At 43.0% G+C, this 27,479-nt stretch overlaps 1 protein-coding gene across 1 annotated transcript; it reads left to right on the top strand.

The window, feature by feature from the left end:
- Positions 1-346: 346 nt before the first annotated feature.
- Positions 347-25,846, top strand: LOC132605041 (protein BEARSKIN2-like). Its single transcript, XM_060318352.1, has 3 exons — positions 347-743; positions 23,957-24,234; positions 25,115-25,846. The coding sequence occupies exons 1-3, from the start codon at positions 581-583 to the stop codon at positions 25,667-25,669; spliced, it is 996 nt and encodes a 331-aa protein (XP_060174335.1). The 5' UTR covers positions 347-580; the 3' UTR covers positions 25,670-25,846.
- The last annotated feature ends 1,633 nt before the right edge of the window (positions 25,847-27,479 follow it).

The raw sequence follows: 27,479 nt of genomic DNA, 5'->3' as shown, positions 1-27,479 counted from the left end.
GTAGTGCGGGTTCATTGAGTAATTTCGTAAGCAAAGCAACAATTAAGATAATTTTAAGAGAGTGCAAACATTTATAACGACCCAATTCATCCCTCTCGTACATATGTCGCAATGGTGTATAAAGCAACCCGTGTTATTTTGCAAAGATGTATCCACAAAGATGAAAATAAAATGAATATTTTTATGTTATAAGCAACGGGGGAAGTAACATCCATGAAATGAAGAAAAGTGTACACGTACCTCAAACTCTACACACGCGCGTGGAGATGTAGGCGCAACGATTATTTGGGGAATAAAGCGTAGGAAATACTAATAACTCATGTACTAACTTGCAGTTTACGTTTGCTTTATGCTTTGGCGCCGGCGTAGTGACCGGCTGTCAACTTTCTCCCCTCACAAGACCTCGTTGACAGTTGAATATATAAGTTCATTTCAAACAATATAAAGAAAGATGATCACATATGCAATTTTATAGCTCCAGCTGCGTACAGTCAAATATACCTTAGAAAAAGATATATATATTGGGAGTCAACGTCGAGAGTTCTGACTCAAAGGACCTTGGAGAGAAGAGAGACCTAGCATGGCTTCATCTAGTGGCGGTGTTCCGCCCGGCTTCCGGTTCCATCCCACGGATGAAGAGCTTCTTCACTACTACTTGAAGAAGAAAGTTTCATTTCAGAAGTTTGAAATGGAAGTTATCAGAGAGGTCGACTTGAACAAGATTGAGCCCTGGGAATTGCAAGGTATATACCATCATTTGTAAACAACCTAATACATATTTTTAGTTTTATCATTTTAATATATATACACGGCAATTGCTATAGTTTTAATTCTAGGACAACTTAGAAACGAGTTGAAGTGATGTTAGGGATTTGCATATGTAGTTCTTTTGAAAGGATTAGAATCATTTGAGCATAGTTCATATCCAAACGAAGACACAGACACAGACACATTAGTATATATTTTTATTTTGAGCTGCTCTTGGCTTTTCAGGATCAAAGGCATGATATTCATATACATTGGGCAAAGTTAGTTTTATATATTTCAAATTTGAGATCAAATTAAAGGTGGTCTTTTTGTGGAAAAATTCTAGGAAATCTAACAAAATATATTTTGCAATCTTATATATTTAAATTTATCAAGAAGTTATTCAAAATACATGCTTTTTGAAGAAATGGTTAGTTTGACGTATTTTCCAAAGAAAATTCTTCAGAAAAAATAAAACTATTCAAACAAGATTTATTTGTGCCCAAATGTTATTTTTTCCAAGATTTGTAGAGCTCTAGTAAACTTAAACCTTTTTATTCGCTCTACCTTCAAATGTGTCCGTGCAGAATGCTATAGTACGATACACCCTCCATCTCAAATTAATTGTCATGTTTTGCTTTTCGACTCGTTGTCATGTTTTGCTTTTCGAGAGTCAATTTAACTAATTTTTTAAATTGGATTAAATCAACACAATATTTTAAAATTAAGATTTATATATTAAAAAACTATATGAGAAGTATTATAAGTTGTAAATTTTTCTCATGTCAATATAAGGGGAAAAAAACATTTTGCCATGTTTGTTTACCCCGAATTTAGTTAATCAATTGAATTTGTAAGTGAGGTATAGGATATGTGGATGAACTTTAATCTATTTTGGGTTTACAGGAAATAATTATAGATTTGCGTGTTATAGCATGTGTATGTGAACATATGCGTTAGTGGTTCAAATCAAGATACAAATGTTTATGATTAAGCAAACTATATTGGAAGAATAAGCATAAAATGCCACTGATCCGGACCAAAGGAGAAAGAGCTTCAATATATAATTTCTATTACAATGTTCTTGATCTTGAAAAAGCTAGCCCTTAAAAGTAGGGAACTGCCTCCTATTTATAGTTTTGCCTTATGGGCCTTGCATACAACATAAAGCCCTTTTCAGAATAAAGTAAACCCTAAAAGGATAAGGTTGGGCCGTACGGTCTGACACCCGTACGGTCGTCGGTACAATGTGACAGAACGATGTTTACGTGTGGCGATTTTATAACTGATTAACCGGACTAACGGCCACGTTCAACTTGGTCATGCTGAAACCAGACCAACGACCACGATCAACTCGGTCATGCTGAAATCGGACTAGCTGTGATGCGGAGTTTGGTCCGGTGATATCGGACCAAAAAAATTCGCTTCACTTTTCTCAGGTCAACCACCGCCAGTGCAATATCACCAGTTCTAAGGGAAGACTCGATGATCACGCCTATCTCTTCTTATCTCCGGTCCCCGGTCTCACCGGTCTTGCTTATATCCGGTTTTTACCGCATACAGATAGTCCCCACACTTTCGAAACCGTAGTTTTACCGAAGTAAGGGGAAGTGGATGAATCAACAAACCGATGGTGCCATAAGCCCGTTCTTATCTTTAAAGTTTTGGCCGGAACAGTTGTGTCACGTCTCTCAGCCGTCAGCCACGTGTCTCACCCCGAGTGGTCGACTTTGGCAACCGCCGTAACGCACGTCTCATTAATTGTGGGACACGTGGCACCCCCGGTTGGCTGGCTTCTGTAACCATTTCAGTCCCCCATGCCTATATAAGGCTTTTAACCCTTTCATTTTACCACTTTCACTTCTACTTCTTACTTCTCCACCTCTGATCGTCTTCCCCTTCCATTTTCTTACTTATTTTGATTGCCAAAACAGACCAACTTTGTCAACTTCTCCATTGCTGTTCTTTGAACGAAAGTGCTGTTGCGTTTCTCCTCACTTTTCTATTTTGAAATTTTCTCTCAACTGCCTCTTCACTCTTATTATTTTTTGTAACTTGTTCCTTCTCCCTCATTTGAGTTCACCGAACCTCCTTTTTTATTATCTAATTCAAATGTCTGCCAACACCAAAACCACCTCCCAGGATGTTCCCTCGGTTTCCTCTCAAGGGGCCGAGCCAACTTCACAACCCAGGGGCAAGACCATCGTTGAGGCCACTGCTTTGGACATAGTACCGTCCAAACCCAATTATAACAAAGAGTTTAAAGTTGAGAAACCTTCTCCGGTTGCGGATAGAGGGTTCGATGTAAGGCGATACCCATCGTCCATTACCGAGGATAAACTCGACCAAGTCCGGGCTGACTGCGGATGGGATAACCGTCCGGTGCAAGTGTTTGCACCCGAGCCTGACGAATCGATCACCGATTACAGGGAGGGCTTTGTGTACGTTTATACCTATCCCTTTACACTCAAGTTCGCTCCCCCCCCCCCCCCCAATCGACCTGGTTATATTGGATATGTGCCGGACATATAATGTGACCCTGGCCCAAATTGACCAGATAATCTGGAGGACTGTGGCCTGCCTCCGGTGTTTGGCCAACGACGTAAAAAGGGAGTTTACGATGGCTCACTTCATCCATTTATATTCTCCGAGGTTGTTCCGAGGGGGTGTAATCAAGCTCGCCAAGCGAAGCCGAAATCCGATCTTTTCGAAGATGGACGAAGACAGGGACCGAGGTTGGGTAGAGCGCTACGTCCGGGTGAGGACCGCGGATATTATTTCAGCCGACTATATGCCTTTTCCGGAGAGGTGAAATGATAATTGTAAGTTCCTCGGTTCCTTCTTCAATAACTACCCTTGAACCGCTTTGTTAAACACTTGTCCCCTCGTATTAAAACGATTTCTCCCCTTCTTTATATCAGCCATGGCATGGATACCTCCGGCTGTTCGGAACATGAATGAATAGGTTGGAGCTCTCCTCGATTAGCACACCGATAGAGAACTGACATGGGGAATCCTATCGCGCGGCCAATGGATCGCCCAAAACCACGGTAATATTTTGCTTGATTTGGAACACATTATATCCTTATATTTTTCTTTTCCCTTTTATAACATCTTCGGTATTTAGGTTTACCCAAGGGCTCGGTGGACCCAAGACCGGAGCCATCAGCCGAACCCGCTGCGCTGGCACCCGAATTTGATTTAGCAAGTACATCCAGTATTATTGCTGCTGCCAACAAAAGGAGGATAAAACCCTCGGATAAAGGGCAGAAACCGAAAAAGAGGACGAGAAGCGTCGTTCGGACTCTAAGAGATGAAACAGAGGCTGATTTCCTTGTTTGGAGGGTCGGTGTGACTCCCTCCGTTGAATCTATACCGGAGGAGGATACAACCATTCCGCTGTTTCCTTCAGCTGGGAATGAACCGTCAGCTCTGACATTGCACACAGGTGGGGAAAAAGTTCTTTACCCGACTCCTCTAAGGTCAATTGAATATGTTGACATTTCAGGTGACGCTCATCCGAGGAGACCCCCCTGCAAAGGACCAGATCCGGGCATGCACCAACTGTCGAGGCCGAACAGAGGGCTGAGTCGGTCCCCGAGATCGAGGTTCCATTGGATACCGGTTCAACACCTGCCAGGGACCCAACTACAACACCCGAGGCACCCGCTCCTACCGAGGCTGCCGGAGCTGTTCCGGCTTCTCCTACTCCTACTTCGAGGTCGGATAACCTAGATGATATGTTCTTGGATACACCTCCTGCAACCGGGGAAGCTGACGGTTTCGGACATCTCCCTATCCCTCGAGTCACGAGGGAAGCCTGCCAGGCCACCGAGACTGGTTCGAGAGATAGCCTGGTGCGTATTTTCCCGGCCCCGAATGTGGAACCTAGAAGGACCAGATCGGTCATGGTCACCGTCCCTGAGGATTGCAGCTTTTTATCTCTTCCGGTGGGAGTAGCAAGCTATTCGAGGCCCCTCGTCTCGGACTCGGATAAGCGAAAGATGACCGGAGTCCCCTGGCAGAGTCTCATTAACGATGGCACGCACGCAGGCAATCGAGTAAGCTTATCAGCCTATCCTTGCATAATTCAATATGAATATTAGTTTCTCGTTTATCCAAGTTTAACTGCTCGTTTCTATTACAAAGTGTGGTGCTCGTCAATGAAGCCTTCATCCATGCTCAGCAAGAAGTTGACGATCTTAAGGGCCAGCTGGATGCCCAGAACTGAAAAATGGAGAAGTTCCAGCACCTTTTGCAAGTGAAGGAGGATGAATTGAACCGAGTTGTTGCCCTTTCCAACCTTCAACCCTAACGCGAAGCAGCAAAGGCCGAAAACCTTCGGTTAAGGACGAATTGGCCGGGATGGTCGAGAAGAACTGGCTTCTGGAAGCGGACAAGGTCGGCCTTAGCCAACATAATGCTCGTTTTTCTTCGAGGCTTGGTGAACTCGAAACCATTATCACTCACCTCTGGGGTAGCTTGACTTGGTCAAGACTGATGCCGTGAACATGACCAAGAGGCATCAGCTACTTGCATCCGAGAGTGCTAAGTATAAGGAGAGGATGAGAGAATTCGAACAAAAAACCGAGGATAGGGCCCGGATATGCGACGAGCTGAAAACCGAACTCGAGGAGACAACCGAGGCTAATGACCTTCTCAGAGCCGAGCTCGAATCGGCCATTCAAATCCAAGGAGTCCTCGATGAAGAGAGAGATGAATTAGTGGCCACGCTGGCCTAGGCTGAGGCCGATTTGGCAGAAGCCCTTAGGAGTGTGGAGGCTGTCGAAGCTCATACCACGATTGCGGTGGAGTATTAACGATGGAAGTCCCGGAGGGCCACCCTTGAGCAAGCTGAGCATGGTTTTGCGGATCTCCCGGCCCTGATACTCGAAGCCAGAAAGACCAAGGAGGTAGCCAAAAGAGCTCTTGATTCCGATCCCGAGGATTCCGAGTAGACAGTATCCGAGCATTCTGGTTCCAGCTGCACCAGATAGATATAGCCTGTACTTAGCCTTTATTTTACCTTTGCCTTTTTGGCTTTTTATTTTTATTTTTTTACTTCGTAGGAATTTCGGGTGTAAAAGACCTCCATATATGAAATGTGCATTTTTCGTTCCGATTCTCTTTATTCTTTTGCTTGAATGCTTGTTGTTAAGACTTTTTCCCGAATTGTCAGTCCGTTTGAAGGACAAACAAAGACTCGGAGTCATTTTTTTGGACTGTGCCTGAATATTGGATTTTCTCTTCGTCCGGTACGTTTTGTCCGGGAATTTGATCGAGTGGTTTTCCCGTGGGACTTATTTATGCTTTGTGAATTCAGACGTCTCCGAATCACGTTAGGCATTTTTAAGGCCGATATTCTTTCGGCTATTCAGTTATCATAGATTAGGTTCGGACTCCTGAATACCTGCCTTACCAATTTTTAATACAGCAGTCCCCATTTGGGGTGTTTACAAGATTTTGGCTCGGTTCAATGTGACCTTGTTGCCTTTGTCAAATTTCGACTATAATCCCCGGTATAGGGTATTTAGTCAAAAATGATGCCGAATTTCAGTGGTAATCACCAGGGTAGGCCGCTTTAACAAGAAGACACATCCGCAATGAATTTTTAATTATCTTAATATTGCAAGTATTTGCATGTACATGATATGAAGACTTCGTCCGTTTCCGTCACGACCCAACTAGGGGCCGCGATGGGTACCCGGGACTAACAATCGAGCACTGCTCGTTCTCTTTCTCTTCATGCTCATTTAGCTCTTTTATCACATTTATAATCAAGTTGTAGGAACATCATATTTCATACGGAAACATAAATATTTTTATATACATATGCCTCTCGGCCATCAAAATAATATATATACATAATAACCTCTCGTGAGACCATCTAACCCACACTGCGTATCTACGAGCCTCTACTGGAATGCTACACATAAGAACGGGACAAGACCCCGTCAAGACCAAAATATATATATGTACACAAAAGAAAAATCATAAGTACCTCCGGAACAATGGAGTGCTCTCTAATCAGCTAACAGCTACTACGAATCAGGGTTAAGCTCACCTCCCTATCTACCTATGGGCATGAACACAGCGTCCAAAGGAAACGGACGTCAGTACGAATGTTGTACTGAGTATGAGAGGCATAAACAATGGAATAAGACAATGATACAAAGGGAGATATCAATACGAAACAACTATATCTGACTGCCAAGTATATAGAAAATGAGTCATGCTGTCTTGCTCATACTCATCATCATATCATATAAGCATAAATGTATAAGCTGCCTGTCCATATCAGAGCGGTGTAATAATCAATAGCATTAGCCTGCGTCCAGGGCTCCCGCGTCTGGGGTATCATCTTACGCTGCCCACTAGTGGTGCCTGCCCATGCCATTTGGCCATGGTGTATAGCTGCCCGCCTTAGCGGTGAATGGCCGGCCATATAGGCGCGGTGTAATATGATCATCATTATGCTCATCATAATATATACATACATGGAAACTCAAAGACAACTATATATTATCGGGGTGACATAAGGTTGTGATCCCCCGATTTCATTATGAAGCATTCATTGACATTCTGCCTCACCTTGAAGGAACTAGAATGTAAGGTGAGTGTAAACAATAAATAATCTCACTTACGTTATAGGATTCATCATATCATACATTTTAGAATCTCTATACTTTAACTCATCATCATCATTAAAGGGCTCATAATATGTCTCTTATCTTATGTAGCTATTCATGGACATAGACTTTTAGCTTTCCAGAATGTAAGAATTCATGAAAAGGAATGAAGAGTCAGGATGTAGATTCATGCCATTAGAAGGAAAGGACTAGCCTCACATACCTTTTTCATTTATCTAAGCTATCGTTCGCTTGTTCTCCTTCAATATCACGTGTCTACCTTCAAGAGAGAATTCGCACTAACGTTAGTTAATCGACTACAAGAACGCACTACTATTTCTAGGGAAAATTGGGTAGCATTTCCTTTGTTTCTACTACTTTTCCCATATTCTATATAAACTCCCAAACGTTCATATAAACATTCACAATATCGCAACAACAATCATCATTTGTATACACTTACCACCACCCACCATTTCTCTTCAATTTCTCCACATTTGTGGTTATAGCTTACAATCGCGTTTTCTCATATATAATACTTATTTCACAGTCTAAACGTCATTGAAAATGTATTCATAATCACAACATATCGACATTCATGATTCAATCAACCTACCCTTCAACCATGACACTATCCACTCATTTATGACCCATTTTCTATGTCTTTCTTCAATTCAAGTGTCTTAACCTTCCAATACCTTAAACAACATGGTATAGTCATGAAACTTACCTTAGATGATGGTGGAACAAGCTTTGAATGAAAATACTCTTCTAGCACCAAAACCCTACTTCACTCCTCTTGGGTTTTCTTGGTGTAGGTGAACTTTAGCTAGGTTTCATACACTTGATTCACTTGAATTCTTGATATTGATCTTTGATTTCCTTGTTTTTCTTGTAGATGAAGATTAAAGAATATTCTTGAGGTTTCTAGGGAGAAGTGGTGTGGAAAAGAAATGAATTTAATGAGCTTGGGTCTCCTTTTAATGACTAAAAATCTGATTTGGAATGAACAGTAGTTGAAAGTGCAACAGTGGTCGTAAACTCAATTTACGGTCCGTATTTTGGTTTACGGCCCGTATTCTGTGGGCGTATTAAAGCATAACAGAACCAGAAAGTCAGGCTGAGGACACGGTGGTTTACGAACTTAGTTTACGGGTCGTATTTCAGTTTACGGTCCGTATTTCAAGTCGTATTTAACCATTTAAATTTTTGGCAGAAAGTTGAAGTTTTGGAATGTTGAAAGACGGCAAGGCAGTTTACGGCCCATAAACCACTTTACGGTCCGTATTTCATTTTACGATCGACTGGGCCAAAGTGCAAATTTGCAACTTTTCACATTTTCAGAACCTATAAATAGTCGTTGGGCTCATAACCTACCTCTTCTTCCCATTGCCTTTGAAATCTTACTTGGGGTTATCAAACATCATTCCCTTCTGATTAAAACATCGTATACTCGTATTCTTCGTTAGTTTATTCACTGTACGAGATTGGAAATTTTCGAGGTGTAACATTCTTCCCCCCTTTTGGAACATTCGTCCTCGAATGTTAAGTCATCGTGGATTCTAGAAAGATTTCGCCAGAGTTTCCCCTGTAATATGGCACTACCATCCTGTCACAACAGCCCATAATATCATCGCCTCACGGGGCTACATCACAATATCAACATATCTATGGCCACACACGACCAAAAGCATAAAAAGTTAGCATATATACCTTGCATCGTTGGCGTTTTCTCGTGAGTCTCTTCTGGGGGTTAGAATAAATGCGGGTACTTGGACTCCATCTTCTCTTCCGTTTCGCAAGTCATTTCTTCCCGGTTGTTGTTTCGCCATAAGACCTTGACTGATGCTACCTCTTTATTTTGAAGTCTTCGCACTTGCCTGTCGAGGATGGCAATAGGCACTTCTTCATAGGTTAGATTTTATTTTACTTGCACATCATCTATCGGGACAATCTCTGTGGGATCTCCAACACACTTGCGGAGCATCGAAACGTGGAAGACTGGATGGACTGATTCAAGCTCCGAAGGCAAATCCAATTCATAAGCTACATGACTCACCTTGCGGAGGACTTTATAGGGTCCAATATATCTAGGATTTAACTTCCTTCTCCTGCCAAATCTTGTCACCCCTTTCATTGGTGACACTTTCAAAAATACCCAATCATCGACCTGAAATTCCAAGTCTCGTCGGCGATTGTCCGCATAAGACTTTTGGCGACTTTGGGCTGTCAACAATCGATCTCGGATCACCTTGACTTTTCTACTGCTTGTTGAATCAATTCAGGGCCTACTAGCTGTGCTTCTCCTATTTTGAACCATCCGATTGGGGATCTACATTTTCTTCCATATAAAGCTTCATACTGGGCCATTTGGATACTGGAATGGTAGCTATTGTTATATGCAAATTCAATAAGGGGTATGTGATCATCCCAACTGCCACCGAAATCTAGCACACACGCTCGCAGCATATCTTCTAAGGTCTGAATAGTACGCTCGGCCTGCCCATCTGTCTACGGATGAAAAGCCGTGCTAAGCTTAATTTGGGTGCCTAGGCCCTCTTGAAAGGACTTCCAAAACTTGGCTGTAAACTGTGCTCCCATATCTGTGATAATGGATAATAGAATACCATGAAGTCGCACAATTTCCTTGAGATACAATCTCGCATAATTTTCTGCTGAGTATGTAGTCCTAACTGGGAGAAAATGGGCTGCCTTCGTCAATCTATCCACGATCACCCATATGGAATCATAATTGCCACGGGAACGGGGTAACCCCACAATAAAATCCATGTTGATTACTTCCCATTTCCAAGTAGGGATCTCCATTGCTTGCAATAAGCCTCCTGGCTTTTGATGTTCAATCTTTACTTGTTGGCAATTTGGACACTGTGCTACAAATTCCGCTATGTCTCTCTTCATGCCATCCCACCAATATATTAACTGGAGATCACGGTACATTTTGGTGGCACCTGGGTGAATAGAATTCCGACAACGATGTTCTTCTTCTAGAATTTGTTGGCGCAATTCCGCCACATACCGCACACATAGCCTGCTTCGGTATCTAAGAATTCCATCCCTAGAAACTTCAAATGAAGACTTTTCTTTTCCATGAGATATGTCCCTGTAATGGCACAGTTTAGGATCCTCACACTAGTGCTCTTTCACTTCCATGTTCAAGGATGAGATTGTGGGATCATTTATACTAATCCCTGCATTACCCGAATCAATTACACGTACTCCAAGATTAGCTAGTTGGTGGAGCTCATGAACCATCTCTTTCTTTTCCGGAGGGACTTCACATAAACTGCACATTGATCGGCGGCTAAGCGCATCAGCTACTACATTCACTTTTCCGGGGTGGTACAAAATATTCACGTCGTAAATTTTCAAAAGTTCTAACCACCGCCTCTTCCGCAGATTTAACTCCTTCTGTTTGAAAATATACCGAAGACTCTTGTGATCTGTATAGATATCTACATGCACTCCATACAAGTAATGTCTCCATATTTTCAATGCATAAATAACCACAGCTAATTCAAGATCATGAGTTGGATAGTTCTTTTCATGTTTCCGCAGCTACCTCGAAGCATATGCAATAACCCTACCATGCTGCATCAATACGCATCCTAATCCAACACCGGAAGCGTCACAATACACCACATAGCCATCTGACCCTTCTAGAAGTGTTAAGACCGGAGCTGAGGTCAATCTGCCTTTCAACTCTTGGAAATTGCGCTCACAAGCATCATTCCACTGGAATTTGGATGACTTCTGGGTTAGCTTCGTCAATGGGGCTGAAATAGATAAAAATCCCTCTACGAATCTTCTTTAATAACTTGCCAATCCCAGAATACTACGAACTTCTGTAGGTGTCGTAGGCCTTGGCCAAGTCTTCACTGCTTCAATTTTCTGAGTGTCAACTCGAATGCCATCATCTGAAACGATATGGCCCAAAAATATCACAGAATTCAGCCAAAACTCGCACTTTGAAAATTTTGCATATAATTCTCGGGCTCGAAGAATTCCAAGAACGATACGTAAATGATCTGCATGTTCTGGTTCTGTGTGAGAGTATACCAAAATGTCATCAATGAATACTATCACAAATAAGTCCAAGAGTGGCCTGAACACGTTGTTCATCAAATTCATGAACACTGCCGGAGCGTTAGTCAACCCAAACGACATCACTCGAAATTCATAGTGGCCATATCTCGTTCTGAAGGCTATTTTGGGAATATCCGCTTCTTTAACTCTCACTTGATGATAACCCAACCTCAAATCTGTTTTTGAAAACCACTTGGCACCCTGTAGCTGATCAAACAAATCGTCAATCCTTGGAAGAGGATATCTGTTCTTTATCGTCACTTTGTTCAACTGCCTGTAATCAATGCACATTCGTAGGGAACCATCTTTCTTTCTCACGAACAAGACTGGTGCTCCCCACGGTGAAGAACTGGGTCTAATAAACCCTTTTTCAAGCAGATATTTCAGCTGTGCCTTCAACTCTTTCAATTCTGCCGGAGCCATTCGATAAAGAGGAATGGAAATGGGCTTGGTGTCTGGCAACACATCAATGGCGAAGTCAATTTCTCTTTCTGCAAGAAGACCTGGAAGCTCATCAGGAAATACATCTGGGAATTCATTCACTACCGGAATGGATTGGAAAGTTGGCGACTTTGCCTCGGTGTCATGAACCCGAACTAGATGATACATATAGCCCTTGGCTATCATCTTTCTCACCTTAAGGTAGCAAATTACCTTTTGGAGATGCTACATTACCCTTCCATTCGAGCACGGGCTCTCTCGAAAATTGGAATCGAACTACTTTCAATCGACAATCGACATTAGCATAACATGATGCCAACCAATCCATACCCATAATCACGTTAAAATCTAGCATTTCTAACTCAATTAAATTAGCTTTGGTCCGGTGATCACATATCATAATTACACAATTTGTATACACTTGTCTTGCTATCACGGGATCACCAACCGGAGTAGACAAATCAAAAGGTTTGATTCGCTCAGGTTTCACCCCAATACAACCAGCAACATAAGGAGTAATATAAGAGAATGTAGAACCCGGATCTATCAACGCATATACATCATGGGAGAATATAGACAATGTACCTGTAACTACATCCGGGGAGGACTCAAGATCCTGCCGTCCGGCTAAAGCATATACGCGGGGCTGGGTGGCACCTGAAGTAGATGATGCCCCTCTACCTCTACCTCGGCCTGCTAACATCTGGGGAGTCTGCCCTACCGGGCGCACTGAAGAAGAACCAGCCGCTGATCCTGTAGGCTGGACCCCAACTCTACCACTGATCGACGGGCAATCTCTCATCATGTATCCAACTTGGCCACAAGTATAATAAGCATCCGAACCCTGGCGACACTGTCCGGAATGTAATCTACCGAATTGGCTCCATCGCCGTACTGGGGGTCTCCTCTGGCTATAATCTTCCCTGAACTGGGAATCTGAGGCCCTCGAACTCTGGCCCTATACTGAACGAAAGGAGTGATCAAATCTCCTACCTGCGAATCGAGGAGGTGCACTAGTCACCGACTTGCCTGAGTACCTAGAATATGTCTGCCTTGATCCCCATCTATAATCACTGCCTGCTCCCATAGATCTGGCCCTCTTGGTTTGTCTTCTATCACTATCACGATCACTTCTTTGTCATTGTTGTCGCCCCTCTAAATTCTGAGCATGAGCCTGTATCCGGGAAATATCCCTCCCATCTTGTAGCGAAGCTGTCAAGCAATCTTTGGATAAATGTGGCCCTAAGCCACTCACGAATCTATGTACCCGGTCTCCCATGTCGGCCACCATAGTTGGGGCATACCTAGCCAATGAATTAAATGGAAGGCTATATTCTCGGGCACTCATGTTTCCTTGCCTCAAATTTAGGAATCTATCCGCTCTAGCTCGGCGGACCTCGGGAGGCAAGTAGTGACGAATGAAAGCATCCACGAATTCTTGCCAAACCGGAGGAGGCGCATTTTCTTGTCTCGATGCTATCCAATTATTATGCCACAATACCACCACATCTCGAAGTATATAAGAGGCCAACTCCACGGATTCAGTCTCAGAGGCATGAATAATCTTTAGGGTCCTCAACATATCATCAATAAAGCCTTGCGGAAATTCATCCGGCTTCGACCCGAAGAACTCCGGAGGATTTAAAGTCATGAAATCACGAACTCTAGTACTGGCTGACCGATCACTTGGGCCTCATTTTGCCGCTGTGACTGGGCGGCAACCAACTGTGTCAATAGGTGTATAGCCTCGGTCATTTGTTGACCCGAAGCAACAGGTGGAGGAATTGGAGCTGGAGCTCCTCCTTGTCCTTCCACATTAGGCGGGGCGGAGGAAGTATTAGATAGGGCCTCATTATGTGACTTGCCCTCTTCTACATTCATCGGAGGCTCTCTTTCCACCCGCCTCATTATTGTAGTCTTGCCCTTCTGGGCGGCTGTAGCTTTTCCCTTTGGCGGCATTCTGAAATCACAACACACTATTAGGGAGGGTAAAATCTTATACACGGCTTTATCGCACGATCTCATAGGAAGAAAGATGGTAAGTTTTCCTAAATGCCCTGTAGCCTCCTATTTATTAGTGTGGCGCGCAACACACCATAAAGAAGACTCTACTAGACGCGGCTCGTAGACACTTCCTAGTACTGAACTGCTCTGATACCACTTTTGTCACGACACAGCTAAGGGCCGCGACGGGTACCCGGGGCTAACAACCGAGCACCGCTCGTTCTATTTCTCTTCATGCTCATTTAGCTCTTTTATCACATTTATACTCAAGTTGTAGGAAAATCATATTTCATATGGAAACATAAATACTTTTATATATATATGCCTCTCGGCCATCAAAATAATATATATACATAATAACCTCTCGTGAGACCATCTAACCCACACTGCGTATCTACGAGCCTCTACTGGAATGCTACACATAAGAATGGGACAAGACCCCGTCAAGCCCAAAATATATATATGTACACAAAATAAAAATCATAAGCACCTCCGGAACAATGGAGTGCTCTCTAATCAGCTGACAGCTACTACGAATCAGGGTTAAGCTCACCTCCCTATCTACCTGTGGGCATGAACACAGCGTCCAAAGAAAACGGACGTCAGTACGAACGTTGTACTGAGTATGAGAGGCATAAACAATGGAATAAGACAATGATACAAAGGGAGATATCAATACGAAACAACTATATCTGACTGTCAAGTATATAGAAAATAAGTCATGCTGTTTTACTCATACTCATCATCATATCATATAAGCATAAATGTATAAGCTGCCTGTCTATATCAGAGCGGTGTAATAATCAATAGCATTAGCCTGCGTCCAGGCCTCCCGCGTCCGGGGTATCATCTCACGCTGCCCACTAGTGGTGCCTGCCCATGCCATTTGGCCATGGTGTATAGCTGCCCGCCTTAGCGGTGACTGCCCGGCCATATAGGCGCAGTGTAATATGATCATCATTATGCTTATCATAATATATACATACATGTAAACTCAAAGACAACTATATATTATCGGGGTGACATAAGGTCGTGATCCCCCGATTTCATTATGGAGCATTCATTGACATTCTTCCTCCCCTTGAAGGAACTAGAATGTAAGGTGAGTGTAAACAATAAATAATCTCACTTACGTTATAGGATTCATCATATCATACATTTTATAATCTCTATACTTTAACTCATAATCATCATTAAAGGGCTCATAATATGTCTCTTATCTTATGTAGCTATTCATGGACAGAGACTTTTAGCTTTCCGGAATTTAAGAATTCATGAAAAGGAATGAAGAGTCAGGATGTAGGATTCATGCAATTAGAAGGAAAGGACTAGCCTCACATACCTCTTTCGTTTAGCTAAGCTATCGTTCGCTTGTTTTCCTTCAATATCACGTGTCTTCAAGAGAGAATTCGCACTAACGTCAGTTAATCGACTATAAGAACGAGCTACTATTTCTAGGGAAAATTGGGCAGCATGTCCTTTGTTTCTACTACTTTTCTCATATTCTATATCAACTCCCAAACGTTCATATCAATATTCACAATATCGCAACAACAATCATCATTTGTATACACTTACCACCACCCACCATTTCTCTTCAATTTCTCCACATTTTTGGTTATATCTTACTATCGCGTTTTCTCATATATAATACTTATTTCATAGTCTAAACATCATTGACAACGTATTCATAATCACAACATATCAACATTCATGATTCAATCCACCTACCCTTCAACCATGACACTATTCACTCATTTATGACCCATTTTCTATGTCTTTCTTCAATTCAAGTGTCTTAACCTTCCAATACCGTAAACAACATGATATAGTCATGAAACTTAACTTAGATGATGGTGGATCAAGCTTTGAATGAAAATACTCTTCTAGCACCAAAACCCTACTTCACTCCTCTTGGGTTTTCTTGGTGTAGGTGAACTTTAGCTAGGTTTCATACACTTGATTCACTTGAATTCTTGATATTGATCTTTTATTTCCTTGGTTTTCTTGTAGATGAAGACTGAAGAATATTCTAGAGGTTTCTAGGGAGAAGTGGTGTGGAAATGAAATGAATTTAATGAGCTTGGGTCTCCTTTTAATGACTAAAAATCTGATTTGGAATGAACAGTAGTTGAATGTTCAACAGTGGTCGTAAATTTAATTTACGGTCCGTATTTTAGTTTACGGCCCGTATTCTGTGGGCGTATTAAAGCATAACAGAACCAGAAAGTCAGGCTGAGGACACGGTGGTTTACGAACTCAGTTTATGGGCCGTATTTCAGTTTACGGTCCGTATTTCAAGTCGTATTTAATCATTTAAGTCTTTGGCAGAATGTTGAAGTTTTGGAATGTTGAAAGACGACAAGGCTGTTTACGGCCCATAAACCACTTTACGGTCCGTATTTCATTTTACGATCGACTGGGCCAAAGTGATAATTTGCAACTTTTCATATTTTCAGAACCTATAAATAGTCGTTGGGCTCATAACCAGCCTCTTCTTCCCATTGCCATTGAAATATTACTTAGGGTCGTCAAACATCATACCCTTCTGATTAAAACATCGTATACTCATATTCTTCGTTAGACTATTCACTGTACGAGATTGGAAATTTCCGAGGTGTAACAGTTTCCTTCTGTTTTTGCCGTAGCAAGTACTAAGTGGACATGATTCGTTCTGATCGTTTGGTCCTTACATCGAAACCTAATATAGAAGGTCCGGTTTTAGGCGGAGATGGGAAATATAAAAATCTCGAGGATGTTTCGAGGGTAGCATCTATTAGCGTTCACTTGCTTTGTTGACCTCCTCCGTTTTCGACTAACCGGGTAAACATTGATGTGGGTATAGTAGTCACCTAGAGCTTATCCGAACTGCAAGATCGGGTAAGCACTATCAAGTCCCCACTCGTAGGGTGTGGCCCCGAACTTCCGGGCATTTGTCCTCGTCTTTATCTAGTAACGCGTTGTACTTGTTGCCTCATTAAAACCTTTTCAGAAAAACCCATTTTGGGACAAAACCGTACTAAGGAAAAGAGTGCAACACGTGTTTTCAGACCTAGCACCTACCTTTATCCAGTACTCGACTTCCTACAAAAAAGAAAAGGTTAATAAATAAACACAAGTGTCCATACCATAGCAGTAGTATCTCTTCAAATGAGCCACATTCCAGTTATTGTGTAACCGTTTCCCGTCCATGGATTCCAGCTGATACGATCCTTTGCCCTTTACCTCGGTTATCTTGTATGGCCCTTCCCAGTTCGGACCCATTTTTTAATCATTGGGATTCTTGGTGTTCAAGGTAACTTTCCGAAGCACCAAGTCCCCAACTTGGAAATGTCTAAAATTGCCCTCCGGTTGTAGTACCTTTCCATTCTCTGCTTCTGGGCTGCAATACCGACCAACGCGTTTTTGCGAAGTTCATCCATGAGATCGAGTTTTACGGCCATGGCCTCCTCGTTTGACTCCTCGGTGGTGTACCTGAATCGGAGACTCGGTTCACCGACCTCTACGAGAATGAGGGCTTCGGCCCCGTAGACCAACGAGAAAGGTGTTTCTCCCGTGCTTGATTTCGATGTGGTTCTGTAAGCCCACAATACCTCCGGTAGTACTTCCCTCCAGCAATACTTTGATGTTTCAAGTCTTTTCCTCAGATTTTGAATTATTATTTTATTCGTGGATTCCGCCTGTCCGTTCGCACTCGAGTGATACGGAGTTGATACGATTTTCTTGATCTTTAACCCTTCGAGGAAATCATTGACTTTGCTGCCAACGAACTGAGGACCGTTATCACAAGTTATCTCGGCCGGGATGCCGAAACAACAAATAATGTGGTCCCATATGAAGTCAATAACTTCCTTTTCTCTAATCTTTTCGAAGTCCTGCGCTTCAACCCATTTGGAGTAATACTCAGTCATAAATAAACTAAAACGGGCCTTACCTGGTGCCCATGGCAATGGACCAATAATTTCCATTCCCCACTTCATGAAGAGCCAATGTGATATCACCGAGTGCAGCAACTCCCCGGGCTGATGAATCATCGGGGCATGTCTTTGACACCCGACACATTTCCGGACAAAATTTTTCGAATCTTTCTCCATCCGGTTCTAGTAGTAACCGGCTTTGATAATTTTTCAAACTAAGGCTTCAGCACCGGAGTGATTGCCGCAGGTCCCTTCGTGTACTTCTTTCATCACATACTTGATTTCTCAGGGTCCCAAACACTTGGCCAGGGATCCGAAGAAAGACCGTCGATACAAGTACCCGTCTACCAAACAGAACCGCGCTACTTTTGTCCTTAGTGATCGTGATTCTTTTGGGTCACTCGGGAGCTTTCCATCTTGCAAGTAGTCGATGTATTTGTTGCGCCAATCTCAAGTTAAACCCATTGTGTTTATTTCAGCATGTCCGTTTTCTATCTCCAAATTCATCAAGTGCACCAAAGTCCCGGGGTTGATTTCTTCCCCTTCAACTGAAGATCCCAAATTGGCCAATGCATCGGCTTCGCTGTTCTACTCCGTGGGTACATGCTGCATGGTCCATTCTTTAAACCGGTGTAGTATCACTTGGATTGTTTCCAGATACCTTTGCATCCGTTCGTCCTTAACCTCGAAGACGCCATTCACCTGGTTAACGACCAAGAGAGAGTCCCATTTTGCTTCAATTATTTCAGCCCCCATACTCCGAGCTAATTCCAAAACTGCAATCATAGCCTCATACTCGGCTTCATTGTTATTCAATTTAATAGTTCTGATGGATTGTCTAACGACATTCTCGGCGGGAGTTCTAAGGACAATTTCTAGCCTGGAACCTTTGAGGTTCGAGGCCCCGTCCGTGTGTAACGACCAAATACCCGAAGATTTTTCTCGAGGTCAGCAGATGTTCTTTCTCAACCTCGGGTATCATAGCCGAGGTGAAGTCTGCCACAAAATCGGCCAAGATCTAGGACTTGATGGTCGTCCGAGGCTTGTATTCGATATCATATCCGCTAATGTCTACAACCTATTTAGTTAGTCTACCTGATAATTCTGGTTTACGTATGATGTTCTTTAGAGGGTAAGTAGTCGCTACACATATCGGATGACATTGAAAGTAAGGCTTGAGCTTTCTAGAAGCACTTACCAATGCCAATGCCAACGTTTCTAGGTGGGGATAACGGGTCTCCGCATCCCCTAAAGTTCCACTCACACAATATATAGGGAATTGCGTACCTGATTCTTCTCGGACCAAAACACCACTTACCGCTACCTCGGATATGGCAAGGTAGAGAAAAAGTTGCTCGTCCGCTTTCGGTGTGTGCAGTAGAGGCGGACTGGACAAGTACCTTTTCAATTCTTGCAAAGCTCTTTGACACTCCAGTGTCCAAATGAAGTCATTCTACTTCCATAGTATGGAGAAAAAATGGTTACTCTTATCTGAAGACCTTGATATGAAACGACTCAGCGCCGCAGTCCTTCCGGTGAGCCTCTGCACTCCTTTGACATTATTCACCACCTCAATATCATCGATGGCTTTGATCATATCCGGGTTGATTTCAATCCCTCGGTTTGACACCATGAAGCCCAAAATATTTCCAGATCGGACACCGAAGGCATAATTTTCCGGGTTAAGCTTCATGTTGTACTTGCGGAGTACATCCAAGGTTTCCTGCAAATGCTTTAAATGGTCCTCTGTTTCCAGGGACTTGACCACCATGTCGTCAATATAAACTTCTAGTATTTTCCCTACTTGTTCTTCGAACATTCCATTAACTAGGCGTTGGTAAGTTGCATCGGCATTTTTTAATCTGAAGGGCATGATATTGTAACAGTAAGTCCCATACCGAGTAATAAAGGATGTTTTCTCTTGATCCTCCGGGTGCATCCGGATTTGGTTATACCCGAAGTAAGCATCGAGAAAACTTAACATCTCATGTCCGGTCGTCGCATCGATCGTTCTATCGATGTGAGGCATCGAAAATGAATCCTTCGGGCATGCTTTGTTTAGATCCTTATAATCAACACACATTCGGAATTTATTACCTTTTTTCGGCACCACTACTACGTTAGCTAGCCAGTCCGGGTATTTTACCTCCCGGATAGACCCTATTTTCAAAAGCTTTGTTACCTCATCCTTCATGAAGGCGTGTTTTGCCTCTGCCATGGGCCTTCTCTTCTGCTTAACCGGGGGGAACCTTCCGTCAAGGCTGAGCTTGTGAGTCGTCACTCCAGGTAGTACACCTGTCATATCTATATGGGACCATGCAAAATAATTGACATTAGCTTGAAGAAATTTAATTAACTTGTTCTTGAGCTCCGAGGTTAACCCCGTGCCCAGGTATACCTTTCTCTCCGGTAGATATTCGAACAAGATGATTTGCTCCAACTCCTCTACTGTTGACTTGGTTGCATCCGAGTCATCCGAAAAGACGAACGATCTGGGTACACCGAAACCATCCTCCTCATGCCCCGGGTCCGACCTATTCTACTCCGTTGTCGAATCCGTGTACTTTAGTTGCTATTTAGGGTCCTTGCCGCCGACTGATTAACCATTTTTTTATCCCGTTTTTTGGGAAGAGGTGATGTTTCCTCCACCGCGAACATCTCTCTTGCAGCGGGATGTTCTCCCCAGATGGTTTTCATCACCTACGGGGTCGGGAATTTCAGCAGCTGATGTAATGTCGATGGCACGGCCCTCATGCTATGTATCCACGGTCTACCCAGCAATGCATTATACTTCATATCCCCTTCGATTACATAGAACACCGTTTGCTGAATGGTGCCGTCAATGTTGACTAGCAAATAAATCTCCCCCTTCGTGGTTTCACTTGCCATATTGAATCCACTGAGCACTCGGGCTGCCGGTACGATCTGATCGAGTAGCCTTAGTTGTTCAACCACTCTCCACCGGATGATGTTGGCCGAGCTACCTGGGTCTATCAAAATATGTTTAACTTGCGATTTAAAAATAAGAATAGAGATTACCAATGCATCATTGTGTGATTGAATGATGCCTTCTGCATCCTCGTTGTTGAAAGAGATGAAACCCTCGGGTACGTAATCCCGGCTGCGCTTCTCACGCACAATGGAAACCTTTGTCCGTTTCATCACCGACCTTCGAGGGGTATCGGTACCCCCGATTATCATGTTGATTATATGCTGAGGTTCCACTGGTTCGGTTCATTTATGAGATTCCCTTTCCTTGTAGTGGCCTTTAGCTCATTCACTTAGCAATTCTCGAAGGTGGCCATTCTTCAGTAACCGAGCCACCTCCACTCTTTGTTGGCGATAGTCCTCAGTTCTATGCCCATGGGTTCCATGTTATTCACACATCACGCTCGGGTCCCGTTGGCCCGGGTCTGACCTCAGTGGTCTCGGCCATCTTGCTTCTGCGATACGGCTAATAGCCGAGACGAGGTCCGAAGTGTTGACGTTGAAGTTGTACTCCGATATCCTTGGCAAGTCTTTGTTGCTGGCTGAGCTTCCGAAAACACTCCTAAATGAGAGGCCTCGACTGTTTGACGGGTGCTCGGTCCGTTTATCACCCCGACCGGAGGATTAGCTCGGGCCAACCCTATATTTTTCCGACCTGAAGCTTAGCTTTTCCGACTGAGAGTACGGCCGATATCTTTCCCTCGATGGTGTTGACTCCGGATCGTAATTTTTCCTCGATCTCTCAGAGTTTGTTCATATTTACGGGCCCTGGGGGAAGTTCGAGTTGGTCATCCTCTACCCGAATCTTTGATTCGTATCTATTATGGACATCCGCCCAGGTCACAGCCTTGTATTCCAGCAAGTTTTCCTTTAGTTTGAACGAGGCCGTCGAGCTCCGAGGATTAAGCCCTTTGGTAAAAGCTTGTGCAGTCCATTCCTCCGGAATCGGAGGGAGCTCCATCCGTTCCCTTTGGAACTGGTTGACAAATTCACGCAATAACTCATCATCGCTTTGGGCTATACAGAAAATATCCTCCTTACGGGCCTAAATCTTTTTGGCACCGGCATAAGCTTTAATGAATGCATTCGCGAGCATTTCGAAAGAAGTGATTGAATGCTCGGGAAGATGGTCGTACCAAGTCAATGCTCCCTTCGACAGAGTTTCCCCAAACTTTTTCAAAAACACGGATTCAATTTCATCCTCTTCAACATCATTGCCTTTTATGGCACAGCTGTATGAAGTCACGTGTTCCTGAGGGTGCGTTGTGCCGTCATATTTCTGGATATCCGGCATTTTGAACCTCTTCGGGATCAATTTCAGATCAACATTCGGAGGAAATGGCCTCTGAATGTACCTCTTCGAATCCGGTCCTTTCAGAATAGGCGGAGCCCCCGGGATCTGGTCCACCCGAGAGTTATATGTTTCCACCCTCTTCTCAGTCGAGTCTACCCGCTTTGCCAATGTTTCGAGCATTCTTAGAACCTCGGTGGATGAACTAGCTCCGGACCCATTACTTTCTACCATCTGTGTTTCGTCCCTTCTGGGATCGGCAACACCTTTCGTCCTCTCCGGGGACGTTTCATCATTTTTGCTTTGCAACTGGGCTATTGCGACTCCTTGTTCGGCAATAGCTGGCATCTGTTCCTGCAATATTTCAAAAATTAAATGTAAGTTAATATCATCTGGGGTATCCAGCACTTTCCGTCTTTGTGCCTCGGACAAAGTAATTGAATTGGGAGTATTTAAGGTTTCGGTGGCCGGTAGGGCGGCATTCTCCCGGTTCACGGTGTTCTGTCGGTTGAGGCCCTCCCTCGAATCGACGGAGTTTGGGTCAATGGGTTCTGCTGGTAAGCCCCGTAGCCCACAGTTCTCATTTTCGGCCACAATCTCGTTGTTGTTGACGTGACCAGATTGTCCACTGCTTGCCATTTGGTCTGTTTTCACAGAGACGAACAAAAGATTTTTTCAATCTTAATGGGTAGGAGATAGAAACCAAGATCAAAGACCACTATTATCCTAGTCCCACGGTGGGTGCCAAACTGTTTACCCCGAATTTAGGTAATCAATTGAATTTGTAAGTGAGGTATAGGATATGTGGATGAACTTTAATCTATTTTGGGTTTATAGGAAATAATTATAAATTTGCGTGTTATAGCATGTGTATGTGAACATATGCGTTAGTGATTCGAATCAAGATACAAATGTTTATGATTAAGCCAACTATATTGGAAGAATAAGCATAAAATGCCTCTGATCCGGACCAAAGGAGAGAGAGCTTCAATATATAATTTCTATTACAATGTTCTTGATATTGAAAAAGCTAACCCTTAAAAGTAGAGAAATGCCTCCTATTTATAGTTTTGCCTTATGGGCCTTGCATACTACATAAAGCCTTTTTCAGAATAAAGTAAACCCTAAAAGGATAAGGTTGGGCCGTACGGTCTGACACCCGTACGGTCGTCGATACAATGTGACAGAACGATGTTGACGCGTGGCGATTTATAACTGATTAACCGGACTAACGGCCACGATCAACTCGGTCATGCTGAAACCGGACCAACAGCCACGATCAATTCGGTCATGCTTAAATCGGACTGGCTGTGATGCGAAGTTTGGTCCGGTGATACCGGACCAAAAAAATTCGCTTCACTTTTCTCAGGTCAACCGCAGCCGGTGCAATATCACCAGTTCTAAGGGAAGACTCAGTGATCATGCCTGTCTGTTCTTATCTCCGGTCCCCGGTCTCACCGTTCTGGCTTATATCCGGTTTTTACCGTATACAATGTTAGTCAAAGCTAATATAGTTTGACTCCCGAAAAGCGAAACATGACACCTAATTTGGGAGTATAAAGTTAGTATGCAGTCATTTGCTCCATGAGGCACCAATCTTATATCTAGGCTAGCAGAGCATGTAATAATTCAGGAATTCTTTAATATAATACCACCCTAATTAGGAAGAAAAGAAATCTTAATCTCATATCTTTTCTTAATCTCATAGAGGTCAAGTTAATTGTTGAAATGTGTAACCATTTTATCTAAAAGTTTAAATTCAGATGAAACATACTTTTAATTAGTTATTATATTATGTCTCAACACTAATTTAATACATATGCATTCATGTACAGAGAAGTGCAAGATTGGATCAACTCCACAGAATGAGTGGTACTTTTTCAGCCACAAGGACAGAAAGTATCCGACAGGTTCAAGGACAAACCGAGCAACAAATGCTGGATTTTGGAAAGCTACTGGTAGGGACAAATGCATAAGGAATAGCTTCAAGAAGATAGGTATGAGGAAAACCCTAGTTTTCTACAGAGGAAGAGCTCCCCATGGCCAAAAGACTGACTGGATCATGCATGAGTACAGGCTTGAAGGTGCTGATGACCCTCAAGGAAATCAAAATGTAAGTCGCTCTTCCTTATTTATTCCCAAACAAAATTTTGAATTGTGTGTCAAGCTTATTTAAAATTTTAAGAGCATATTTTTATTTACTTAATTATATCGTCTCTAACATATGTGTTTGATTCTATTTTTATGTGCCAAAACATGTGAAAACTCTTTTTGATAATGAATAGGGATGAGACTCGAATTCAGGACTTCTTTCTACTTTGATATTAAGTTAAATTATATGACTACCTCATCTAAAAATTTGTAATGTAAGAAAGATCCCACTTTTATTTAATTAGTTATGTATTTAACCTACAATACCTAATTAAAACTTGGCTGGGATAAGTTTTTATTTTTTTCAATTAAAAGAAAAAGATACAGAAAGCCAGAATACTGGTAAAAACAGTGAGGATCATTTAATGGAGTAGGGATTCCGTTGAACGGTTGAACACCGGTGATTAAGTCAATGCATGCATGCACGTTCTGAGCTAATATAGTTAAATGTTACTTGTATTTTTCTTTTACTTTTAGATTGTTAAAAGGGAAAAGTACAAAATAAATAACTGAGCATCAATTTTTAGAAAATTACTGGATTTAAGACTCAGATTCAATTGTAGCTGTTGTCCTAAGATAGAAAGCTAGGTTACTTGTAAAACCGTGTGATATGATTCGTCCAATATTGTAGTAGGTATCTGTTGAAGTATAATATGTCAATCGGATGAACCCATGTTAAAAAGTCAAAACAATTAAATCATATATCTTTATATCCTGTGGTTAGCAGTGAAATAGAACACATAACGGGAAAATATTACTCATCAAAATATCAAACAATCCTTATAGTTTTGAAGCCTTTGATATAAGTATTTATCTTTTCATTGTAAATGCGGCGCATGCAGGATGATGGTTGGGTGATTTGCAGAGTTTTCAAGAAGAAACACTTATTCAAAGTTGGTAACGAAGGGGGTGGCGCAGCCTCATCAGATCAACTGAACAGCACATCAAGCCATCACTCTCGTGCCTTCAACAGCCAATATCTGCTACAACAACAGGCGCAGGCGCAGGGGCATGGCCTAAACTATTCCCACATCCCTCTAGCTTTGCCACCATATAATTCTCACGTCCAACTTCAAGCACAAAACTTCATTCCCACTAACAAGCCATTGGGATATCATGACTTCTCTGGGACAACTACTGAATCACCTATTATGTTGAAGCAACTAATGTCTAGCACCAATAGCGGTTGCAGTGACCAGAACCTCCCTTACCAGCAGGAGGTGGGAAGTAGTTGTGATCATCAGAATTTGAATGAATGGGGAATGATTGCGAATGACGATTCAGCTAAAACTGCCGGAGTCAGGTTCGACCATGATGCAAATACTTCCTCCATGAATCAAATCAATCAGCTTTCCGTACGTGGGGAAGAAATGGATTTCTGGGGTTATAATAAATAATACCCACACTTGGTCTCTGGATTCTTATTAAATGTATAAGTAGAGTGACTCTTGTTTACCCCGAATTTGGATAATCAATTAAATTTGTGGCTGAGGTATATAGGATATGTGGTTGTGCCTTCAATCCCTTTGATAGAGAAAAGAAATATATGAATATGCTATGAAGAAGCAACTAATAATCGGTGGTTTGCTATATACTTGTATGTTTACTAATATATGAGTGTTACTTGATTGAAGAAATGTAATAGAGATGAACACAATGAATTCGGATTGCAACACGAGAATGAGAGAGATTTGTATATATTTCAAGTACAAAAGAATGTTCTTGATGTTAAGGAGCCAACCCCTTAAAAGTGGTCAATGGCCCTTATTTATAGTATTGCCTCATGGGCTCAATACAATAAGAGAAAACTAAAAATAAAGAAAAACTCTGACTTGGATTAGGTTGGCCGTACGGTCTAACATCCGTACGATTGGAAGTTGAACATGGCAGGACGTTATCGACGCGTGGCAATCGCGCAACGGATCTCCCGGACCAATGGCCACGAATAAACGGACTAACGGCCACGACTGAACGGACCAACGGCAACGACCAACTCGGTCATGAAGAAACCGAATCAAATGACGCCCTTCCCTGGCTTTGGTCTATGCGTTCCTCCGGTTCAGAATAAAAGTCCTCGTGCATGTTCTTGTCCCCTTCTTCCATCGGTTCCCGGTCTCACCGGTTTAACGCATATCCGATTTTTACCATATAAAGCTAGTCCCCACACTTTCCGAACCGTAGATTTATCAGAGTAACGGGAAGTGGATGAATCAAGAAATCGGTGACTCCGGGTGAGGACCTCAGACATCATTCCGGACAATTACATGCCTTTTCCGGAAGCGTGGAACAACAAGCGTAAGCCTGAACTCTAAGTAATTGCTTTTGCATGTTTTATCGAACTTTGGTTCCACTTTCTCACCGCTTTTATTGTTTATATTAGCCAATGGATTGATTGTCCCGATAGTACGGAATCTGAACGAATGGGTTACTGCACTCCTTAGCCAGTATGTCCACGACGACCGGACGTGGGGCCACCTGTCACACGACCGATGGGTCGCCCAGAACCACGGTAATACTCTGCTGCTACCCGTGTTCGCTACATCTTCTACTGCCCGTATTCATTGCGTCTTCTACTACCCGTATTCATTGCGTCTTCGATTTTCAGGTTTGCCAAAGGGCTCGGTGGATCCCAGACCGGAGTCTTCAGCTGAACCCACAACGTCGGTACCCGAGTTTGATTCAGCGGGTGCATCTCGCATCCTTGCTGCCGCCACCAAGAGGAAAAGGCCCTCGGACAAAGGGCAGAAAACAAAGAAAAGGGTGAGGAGCGTCGTTAGGACTTTACGGGATGAAACAGAGCCCGAGCTCCTCGTCCGGAGTATCAGTGTGGCCCCTTCCGTGGCTCCTATTCTGGAAGAGGTTATCGCCGCTTCACCCCTTCCTTCAGCCGTAGAAGGACCTTTGATTCCGGCGTTACCCACAGGTGCGGAAGAAATTCTTTACCCGACACCTCTAAGGTCGATTGATTTCGTCGACATTTCAGGTGAAGCTTCTTCCGAAGAAACCCCCCTGCAAAGGGCAAGTAGATTTGGGGGGGCGGCGGCTGCCGAAGCTGATCAAAGAACAGAGCCTGCCCTCGAGAGCGAAGCTCCAATGGTCACTGGCCCGTTACCCGACTATGAGACTGCTGCAACTACGGAGCCCCCTGTCTTTACTGAAGCTGCTGAGGACGCTCCAGGTTCTCCTACTCCGGCTTCGAGGCCGGAT

The sequence above is a fragment of the Lycium barbarum genome, chromosome 8, assembly GCF_019175385.1.
Source record: "Lycium barbarum isolate Lr01 chromosome 8, ASM1917538v2, whole genome shotgun sequence".
NCBI lineage: Eukaryota > Viridiplantae > Streptophyta > Magnoliopsida > Solanales > Solanaceae > Lycium > Lycium barbarum.
The sequence above is the reverse complement of the archived record's forward strand: the minus strand, read 5'-3'. Positions and strand labels throughout refer to the sequence as shown.